We start from the raw sequence: 10196 nt of genomic DNA, 5'->3' as shown, positions 1-10196 counted from the left end.
TCAAAAAAATCACCTAGTAATATATTGTTTTATTCTTAACTAAACCATGCTACAAGATCTTAGATAGTTGATCCATTAAATCAGCCATTTCAGGTGCCCATCAACAATAAAGTTGAGAGAAATTAAAAATTTAATCTCAATGAGTAGCATAAAGTAAAATATACTATAGGCTTTTTTTCCTTTAATGTTTAATAAAGAAAGTTTTCTACTTTCAAAACGATGATACAGATCAATTATCACAACCAACAAACGAAAATTATACCATCAATAACTTTTGCAGAATAAAAAGAGTGATCACACTTAAAGAAACTTGATCAAAGACTTGGACAAATCATGACGAGACTTATAGCTTCACGATATTATCCTTGATTATATTATTACATAAGTATAGGTTCAATCAACAAAGACCTTATGCGATCCTCGATCACTCCATCGGGTTTGCCATATCCATCTCCATATTGGTATATGCATTGGGCCATTCGAGGAATATTGATGGCCATCATTTTCAGATTTTCCTCAAAAGGCGAAGTGAAACTTCGATCTCCATTTATTGCTCTCCAATTCCCCTTGATTAATCCCCTGATATGCCCACGAGCTATGTTCTCCGATACACCGGTCTCATGCATGTAGCACTGGATAGATTTGGATATATCGCCTCTTTCAAGCTCGTCCTGCACAAAAACAATCGATACAGAGAGGAGAAACTGTGTGAACTATTTATTACGTTCATTCCATGAACGAATGATTAAGTATGGAGCAATTCTCATACCGTGGAAGTACCCAAATCATCACAAAGTCGAAGGATCATGGATGACCATCTTGCAATCTCAGGACGGCTTTGGAAACCGTCTAAGGCCTCTCGAGTTACATCGTCACTGGTGCAACAAGCAACAGTCAATATCAGGAGACCCGATATCGATACAAGTGCGTTCTCCAAGTACTCTTCAAGATTGGGTGTGTAGCCTTGGTGGTACCACCTTGCTTCCACCATGTATGCCTTGCATAGATCTGCCCACTGAATCCAAGGATAGCACTGTTTATAAAGTGGAACTGCATGATTGACGATACACAAAAGAGGGGGGATGGGATCGATATGTTACTGCTTTTTTTAGGTGTGGAATTATATCCAGACCCTTCTCTTTCATAACATTGTACGCGGTGTCATTTGTAGTGTTGAAGAGGGCTAGAAAACATATCTTCATATACTCTGGCAATTTGTCCATTGTATTAACATCCCATCTGCAACATCCATCAGAGTAGATGTTATCAGGGATCAAAGATTGTTGAAATAACACCTCCTACATGCATGACGTGGAGGAGTTGTTTACCTATCGACGGCATCCGTGAAAAGCTCGAGCTCATCGATGGTGCCGTAAACATCATACACATCATCTATTGTTGTTATCAGGCAGTTAACTTTTGTCTGCGCCTCCCTGAATCTTGCAAACTGTGGCTCAAAAGCCCAGCCAACCGTCCAGAAATAGTTCTCCATCAACCTGTCCCTGGAAAATGGAAGCCTTTTCGCGAGGCCAAGATTGCTCCACCATCTGATCGATAGCCATAAGTTTGTGCTGAAGTTTGCTGGTTCATAAACGACGGCAGAATGTACAGGACATGATTCAAGTAAAGCAAGCTCAAAATACCTCGACACTTCTCTGAGTTCCCTCTGATATATGATCTGAACCCTGTTGAAGTCCAACTTAGCCAATTCAAGTAGGACAGGGTTCATCTTCGCTTCCCTTTGGGATGCTTCTATGAACCACCTGGTCTGTAACCTCGGCATCCTCCAGTTCAATGGAAGCTCCAAGGCTTGGGCTACGTGCTCCCTGAGATGAGGCTCAAGTGATCCCTCCATGAGGCTCTTGAGCTGTTTAGTTGTGAAGTTCGTAGCTTCTTCCAGCACGTGCTCTCCTTCCTTTGCAAGATGGGAAGCCTCGTACAAGCTCACCAATCCTTCAGTCTGGAGGCGAAGGCTGGCTTTCAAGTTTCCCTTCTCATCCATAAATCGGTAGAATACACCTTCAGTCCATCCACATAATTTGTGCAAGTTAGATTGTGACACCATGATAGAACAGAATAAACACAAAATTCCATTAGTATGTTAGGCTATTAACGTGGCATAATTTATGACTAATTGGACATATTTCTAGTTGTCTCAGTTTTATGGAAGTAATTGTTCTAGCAATATATGAGGTACATCAGCGACAATGCTGTATCAGTCGCCAAGAAAGGAGTAAAGCAGGATATACAGCTTAATCACCTTCAGAAACATCAAATCCATGTTCTCTGAGAAGCCTGAACATAAGAGCCGTGGCATGAAGATTATCCTTCAGCAACATGTTCACCTTTTCCACGGAACCGTATATAGTCCCTAAAGCATCCTTAATATCCTCCTTAAAGTGATACGCCACCCCAAGCTGCTGCAGGTGATCGATCAGTTGAAGCTGCTCCTCCATTCCCTTCTTCATGTAGATCAGTTGTTTCACGTCCTCCGTCAGTTTTTCCATCCTTCTTGCGTTATCCTCCTCCACCTAATGAAAGCTAGTGAGTAACCAGTGCGAACTATAGATAAAACTCAAGCTTACAGATTGCATGTATACCGACCTTGGTGTCATTTCTTAGCGATTGGATGTATTCGTCACTCCACGAGCTTGGCTGGTAATTAGCAGATCGCCGAGGAGGAGTCTGCGCAGCACACCGGATATGTGGTCGGAAGCATGGACGTGGTGAAGCCTTGGACGGCGACGTCCACCGATGGGCACCGATGAGACTGCAGAAGGACGGAGCAGAAGCGCAGAAAGCCATTTGGCTCGGTGGACAACAATGAGCAGAAGACGGAGAATCTTATGGACTTTGTAATGGCTTCATTTATATCCACACAAGTCGTTTGATAAAAGATAAGGAGGAAATCTTATCTATTTTGTTAGGGACATGTTAGTGCATTCAAGCTAAGCTAATTTACTTCTTCAATAAAACTTCTTCAATAATTGTTCTTATCTTCTATTATTTCTATTATGATATCAGAGCCGCTTGCTTAGAGTAAGCTCTCTTTTCGCTGCGGACTCATCTTTGTTGCTTCTCCACCTCCGACGACAAAAGAAAAGGCTTTCTACCATTGCTTTTCCGTCATCAGGCCGTCGGTGTGACAAATCTTTCCTCCTCGACGAACGATAACTGTCTTCTCCACTACCACTCTGCGCCAACGTCTGTTTCCTTCCACTGCGGCGTCTCTAGTGCTGCGCTCACTAGCATTGCTCTACCTTTCTTCCTCGCTGTAGCTACCTCCTACCTCTTCTGATGTAGCTTCCTCCTCTACTGCATCTTTGCTGTAGCTTCCTCCTCTATTGCAGCTTCTTCCTATGCTGTAGTAGCATCACTGCAACATTGATGTAGATTTCTCCTATGCCGTTGTCGCACCAAAACCGTCGCAATCGCAACCGTCGCCGTCGCAATCGTAGCCGCTGCCATAGCAGCCGCAATCATCGTCGTCGAATCCATAGCAACAATAACAATAGCAGCAAGATGCTCTTTCCCTACTCATGAAGCCTCTCGCTTATAAACCATCGATCCAAGATTGGTATCCTTGTCAGGAGTACTATCTTGCGAGGGCACGATAGAAGATAAGGAGAAAATCTTATCTATTCTGTTGAGGAAAATCCTCTATTCTATTAAGGAAATTTCTCCCTCCTAATCTGTATAAATAGGAGAGGGACAAGTTAATGCATTCAAGCTAAGCTACTTTACTTCTTCAATAAAGCTTCTTCAATAATTGTTCTTATCTTCTATTCTTTCTATTAAGTTGCACATCCTCGTGTGCCATGCAAATGTATATTTGCTGTCAGCATGTTCAACTGGTTCACTTCCGCACCACGTTTATGATATGATACGTGTATAAATTAAATTAGAAAATGGTATTAAAATGATAAAAAGAATTTAATTTGGATTTCGAAATTAATTTGTGTTAAAGAGTTTTTCTTGGATTATATAAAGTCATGATTTGTATCCCTTGGAGTATATGTGTTGTGAAAACAATTGAGTTGTATAAGTTTTAGTAAATACATCAAGAAACCCTTCTTTCCTCGTCCAAATTAACTTGTTTTAATCTCTCCACTTCTTTCTTCAATTGATATCGGAGAGCCAAGTTAACTCATGACTTCCTAGAGTGCATTTTCAACATAAATTTCCTTATTGATGAAGGAAAACTTTAATTTATGGTGCATACAAATTAAGGCACTTCTAGGCACTCTTGATGTGTGGAAGCTTGTACGAGATGGTTTTATTAAACTTAGTGCGGAGGAAAAAACCCAAATGGATAAAGAAGCAATAAAACAACTCAAATATCAAAGAAAAGAGAAGAATGCCTTATTCACAATATACTAAGTCCTTAGCAAAATGAAGTTTGAGATTATTGCTTCGTCAAAGATACCAAAGGAGGCATGGAACACTTTACAAAAAAACAAGGTGAACAAGATCCGCCTACAAACTTTAAACTTTAAGAGCTGACTTTGACAAACTACAACAATGCACCTCTAAGTCCATTTCAAAGTACTTCTATAATATCATTTATATTATTCACCAAATGAGAAAAAATGGTGAACAAATTAATAACCAAAGAGTAATGGAGAAATATTATTCTCCTCTTTTGATAAGCAATAGATGAATCTTTTCTGCAGCCTTTGAACAGCAACTTGGAGGGAGGAACCCTTATAGAGTTCCAAGGAGGCCGATCCCCTAAAGAGATCAACCCCAAGTTTAGAATCTGCAAGGGTTCTATCACCGTGGTTGATGAGTCAGCACGGCTTGGTCCACGGGGCAATGTCAGGAGTCTCTTGTCAGTTGAGTTGGCTTTCGAGATCGATCGACCACCACTTCGAGCGCCGGCAGTGGGAGTTTGATCAGCACCTTCTAGCCTGCGGACGGTAGCTTTCCTGCAAAAAAGACCTTCGTCGGGTGTCTCCCGACTTTGGTCCCTCCGACGATTAAGTTAGTAGTGGGTTGGATCTCCTTTTTCCCTTTTTCTCCACTCCTGGGTCGGATGCCGGCCCGGGGCTTTTATAACACTATATGAGGGTCGGTTGTATGCGGGCGTAGCAACCGGTTCTCGGGAGGTGAGGTGGTACCTTTGTGCGGCCGCCGCCCTGGGATGCACGGAACGACGCCATGCGGTGCTGTCCCGAGCTTTTCGGGAAGGGTCGTGCGGAACGGCACCACTCGGCACCATCCTGAGCTTTCCGGAATGTACCGAGCGATGCCTTGGTACAGTTGGTGTAGTCTCGGGCTAGTCGCGTCGGGGTATTCCTCTTGCTTACTTGGCTACAGCGCCATGTGCCATCGATCGTGATGGGGCGTGGGCCCAAAATATGCCTTATCACTTGTCCCCCCCTCCATCGAGGCATGCCATGGGGTTTTTGAGAGGATGAGAGGTGCGCCTGGGTCGAAACACCGGGGATGGGTTGCCTGCTTATGAAGGGAAGTTGGATCGATTCATCGTGGGGCGGTTCTGGGCGGCGCCCTGGTAGGGCGATATTGGTAGGCTGCTGGTCAAAGGATCGAGCTGTGTGATTTTAGAGATCGGTGAGTTGCAAGTCGGGAACCGATCTGGAGCGACTTGGACAAAGACTTGGGCCGGCGGGTTGCAAGTCGGGAACCGATCTGGAGCAACTCGGACAAAGACTTGGGCCGACGGGTTGCAAGTCGGGAACCGACATGGAGTGGCTCGAGCAAGGAGCTGGGCCTACGAGTCGCAAGTTGGGAGTCGACATGGAGCGCCTTAAGTAATGAACTGGGCCGACGAGTCGCAAGTCGGGGATCGACATGGAGCGACTCGGGCAATGAATTGGGTGGCAAGTCGAAAGTTGGGGATCGATGTGGAGCGACTCGGGCAATTAACTGGGCCGGCGAATCGCAAGTCGGGGATTGACATGGAGCGACTCGGGCAATGAACTAGGCTGGCGAATCACAAGTCGGGGATCGACATTGAGTGACTCGGGCAATGAATTAGGCCGACGAGTCGCATATCGTGGATCGACATGGTGTCACTCGGGCAATGAACTGGGTCGGTGAGTCGCAAGTCGGGAACCGATCTGGAGTGACTTGGACAAAGACTTGGGCTGGCAGGTTGCAAGTCGGGAATCGATCTGGAGAGACTCGGACAAAGACTTGGGCCGGCGGGTTGCAAGTTGGGAACCGACATGGAGTGGCTCGAGCAAGGAGCTGGGCCGGCAAGTCACAAGTCAGGAGTCGACATGGAGTGCCTCAAGTAATGAACTGGGCCGGCGAGTCGCAAGTTGGGGATCGACATGGAGCGACTCGGGCAATGAACTAGGCCGGCGAATCGCAAGTCGGGGATCGACATGGAGCGACTCGGGCAGTGAACTGGGTTGGCGCGCTTCTTGTCGCACTGGTTCTGGCAGAGAACCGTGTTAGGCACGGATCCTTTCGCCACGTGGCCTGCCAAGCGGGGCGGTGCCGGTTCTGGCGGGAATCCGTGTTACGCATGGGGCTTTTCGCCACATGGTGCACCGAGCAGGGCGGCGTCGGTTCTGGCGGGAGACCTCCTGTCGTGAGTTGCCTTTTGGTGGGAAACCTTGAGTGATGAGGCATTTTTTGGCGGGATCTTCGAGACCGACGAATCTAGGGAATCCGAGTCATGATGGTTTCGAAGGCCGCGACCATACCCCTCCTCGGAAAGCTCAATCATCGCCTTCGGGATGAAACGACCTGTTCTTTATAAGCTTCTGCCGAAGGGGTTTCTATCATTCTTGCTTAGCTGCCGTCACCTTGCCTGGCTGTCGTAGCCTTGTTTGTTCCGTTCAGCAACCCGGCTTCTTCACCACTACTTCGAGGTCGGGATGTCTTCACCTTCCTCGTCTTCTTCTTCTTCTTCTTCTTCCGAGGGCCCAGGGGTTTCCCATTTGCCTTCGGGAGGTGTGCCTCTAGAGGTCGTGGGGAGTTCTGCCATGCTTGCAAGTCTCAAGTTGTGGCATGATGTAGACTCGGTGGTGACTAAGGAGCTTCTGGGGGAGCTTCGGGATCGTTATTGCATCCCGAAGTGTTATAAACTTTTTGCCCCCTGGCCGGGTCTACGATCGTATGATCAGTTTCCCCAGGGATTTGGGCTAACGGTGGGTGCCCTCGAGGCGGGACTACGATTCTCGCTTCATCCCGTGATCGAGGATTGCCTCCGTAAGTGGGGTATATCGTCGTCTCAGATGACACTGAACTCTTAGTGCTATTTGGTGGCTTTCCTCGGGGAGTGTCGTGTAGCCAGGATAGAACCATCTAGGGCTCTATTCCTGGCCTGCTTCCGGCTGTGTAGGGGATGAGCCGGTTATTACCTGACCGCCTGTAGTGCATTCAAGATTAGTGATGCCCCCTCCAACAACAAAGGTTGGAAGAGCCGCTTCTTTGTTAGTTGCAGTCGGGGGTGGGTTTTCAGCACCGGGTGGACTTCCCACACCGTCGACAATGTCGTCCCGTTGCTTTTAGGCAGAGAGTCAGCGGACGTGAATCAGTTGAGGAGCATTCTATCCTCTTCTCGGGCAGTCAGGGAGATGACCGAGGATTGGCTGGTCGAGGCGGGACTCAGCCCGGTCGTTAGGGTTATGATTGCCTACACGCCATATACTGTTCGCTTATCCCGAGCGATCTAACCGGCCAAGTTTTTCTTGTAGAGATGGTGGATCTTCGGTCCGTAAAGAAGGCACCTCAAGCCAAAGCCGCTGCGGCTCCATCTCGGGGCGGCGAGGGTTCCGGAGTCGAGGGTGTCCCAAAGAGGAGTGCACCTGAGGGGGCGTCGGGAGCTCCAGAAGCGAGTCAGTCGGCCAAGAAGCTGAAGACTGTGGTTCGGAAGGTGCTCGCGAGATCGACCGCTCGTGGGCGCACCACCCCGGGATCAGCAGAAGCTGCTCCCCCGGGTGAGGGTTCGGGGAGCGCAAAAGGAAAGGGGGCGGCTAGCTTGTCTGGCGATGACCCCGTGAAGAGGGCATCGATGCGCCCGAAGTCGATGCGGGATTTGTGCCGCGTCGGTCAGCCAGAGGGTGAGGAGTACTGGGCCTCGAGTATGACCAGTCTTCCCACTGGGGCATTGGGAGCCCCTTATGTCACTTATCTCAAGGCTAACAATCGTATCAGGGCTGACGGCTCAGGAGTTTATCCGGGGAACGCTGCACCCGACTATGGCCAAGGAACTTTATGGTTCCACCTCGGAGGTGCTAGCAGATCAGGCGGCCAAGTCGCTGGTCTGGGTAAGTAGTAGCATTCCTCTCTTTGGTGCTTCCTTATTCACGTGGGTCTTGATGTTAATTCTGGTACAGGGTCAGCACTACTCCATGGCGCTGATTGACCGAGTCCTTGACGCCGGGCAGGTGATTGAGCGTCAATTGGATGCTTACGCCACCCTTCACCTGGAGAATCAGGATCTGATGAACTCGTTCGATCTGGAGGTCGTTGCAGTGATCGAGCAGCGTGCCTCGGCCTTGGACGAGGAAGTGAGCCATCTGAAAGCCGAGTTGGAGGAAAGTCGATCTCACGCTCAGATGTTGGAGGACGAATTGTAGACCCTCTCGCATGATGTTGAGTTTGCCAGGTCTTCGGCTTGGGCTGCCGAGGAGGCCCTGAAGGAGGAGCGATTGGCGCTGCCCGAGAAGATAGAGAGGGCGATTGCTGAGTACAAGGCGTCTACCGGATTCGAGTGTGGCCTGGTGAGGTCGGGACGGGTGACCTATGAGTTCGGATACCGGGTGGCCTGCGCTTGTGCTCGGGTGAGGCATCCGGAATTGGAGCTAGAGTCGGACCCTTTTGCCGACCACCTAGAGGATCAGTCCATTGATATGCCGGCGAGCGTCCCCTTTGGCGATGGGCCCGAAACTCCCCCTCCGAGCTAACTTATATTTTCCTTTTCTTGGTTTCGGTTGGGTCGACTTTTAGAATTGTGTCGCCCGACCATCATATGTACTTCCTTATTTAGTAAAGAAATTCTTGTTTTGGAATTCTTTCTTTTCTGGCTGTGGATGAGTACATCTTTTAATAATTCATCTTCCAAGTGTCTTGACCTATTTCTTCTACGGGTAGAACTTTCTCAGATTTGCTGCATTCCATGTCCTCGACAGAGGACTCCCTTCCATAGTTTCGAGTCGGTAGGTCCCTTCTCGGACCACATCGTAGACTCGATAGGGGTCTTCCCAGTTGGGCACAAGTTTTCCCCTTGCTCGGGTCGGGTCGCTTACTTCTGCCTTTCGAAGGACAAGGTCCCTGACCTTGATCGGTCGCGGGCGAACCTTGCGGTTGTATATCTGAGCTACAGCCTTCTTGTACGCCAAGGTGCGTAGGTGCGTCTCGGCTCTTCTTTCCTCGAGGAGATCTAGGTTTGCTCGTACGCCTTCCTCGAAATCTGCTTGTTTGTAGTCGGAGGTGCACAGGGTCGGGAACACCATCTCTGGTAGAAGGACTGCGTCGGTTTCGAACGCGAGGCTAAACAAAGACTCTCCTAAGGTCGTTTTTGGGGTCGTCCGCATTGCCCATAGGACATTAGGGAGTTCGTTCGCCCAAGTTCCATGTGCGCCCGTGACTCTCTTCTTGAGTCCTTCCAGGATTGCTCGATTCATTACTTCGGTCTGGCCGTTAGTTTGGGGGTATGCAACTGAGCTGAACTTCAACTGTATCCCATATGACTGGCAATAGGCCCTGAACTTGGTGTTGTTGAACTGAGCTCCATTATCGGTGATGATAGCTCTCGGGATCCCGAACCGAGTGATAATGTTCTTCCACGTGAAGCTTCAAACTTGTTTCTCGGTGATGGAGGCCAAAGGTTCGGCTTCGACCCATTTCGTGAAGTAGTCGACCCCCACTATAAGGAAGCGTCGTTGTCCCGAAGCCGAAGGAAAAGGTCCGAGGATGTCAAGTCCCCACTGGGTGAAAGGCTAGGTTGTCCCCATCGGGGTGAGAGGGACCGCTGGCTAGTGTTGTAGTCAGGCGTGTCTATGACACTGTTGGCATTGTTGTACATATGATGCAGTGTCCCGACGCATGGTCGGCCAGTAGTAACCCTGTCTAAGAGTCTTGAAGGCTAAGGTTCGTCCGCTAATGTGCTCCCCAGAAATCCCCTCATGGAGTTTGGCGAGGATCGTTTCAGCTTCCGACAGCGCGAGACAGCTTAGGAGAGGTTAAGAAAAACCCCTGTAGTATAGTTTTCCATC

At 48.5% G+C, this 10196-nt stretch overlaps 1 protein-coding gene across 1 annotated transcript; it reads right to left on the bottom strand.

Moving 5' to 3' along the window:
• Window positions 1–248: 248 nt before the first annotated feature.
• On the bottom strand, window positions 249–2842 carry LOC135609674 (monoterpene synthase 8, chloroplastic-like). The gene is made up of 7 exons (XM_065103172.1): window positions 2605–2842; window positions 2261–2531; window positions 1644–2019; window positions 1329–1547; window positions 1101–1239; window positions 770–1015; window positions 249–671 (listed from the first exon to the last, which is right to left on the bottom strand). Exons 1-7 carry the CDS (start codon window positions 2803–2805, stop codon window positions 378–380), a joined length of 1746 nt encoding a protein of 581 aa, XP_064959244.1. The 5' UTR covers window positions 2806–2842; the 3' UTR covers window positions 249–377.
• Window positions 2843–10196: the final 7354 nt, after the last annotated feature.

Source organism: Musa acuminata, chromosome BXJ2-4 (assembly GCF_036884655.1).
Source record: "Musa acuminata AAA Group cultivar baxijiao chromosome BXJ2-4, Cavendish_Baxijiao_AAA, whole genome shotgun sequence".
In the NCBI taxonomy this organism is placed as follows: Eukaryota; Viridiplantae; Streptophyta; class Magnoliopsida; order Zingiberales; family Musaceae; genus Musa; species Musa acuminata.
This window is presented reverse-complemented; position numbering and strand designations above follow the sequence as displayed.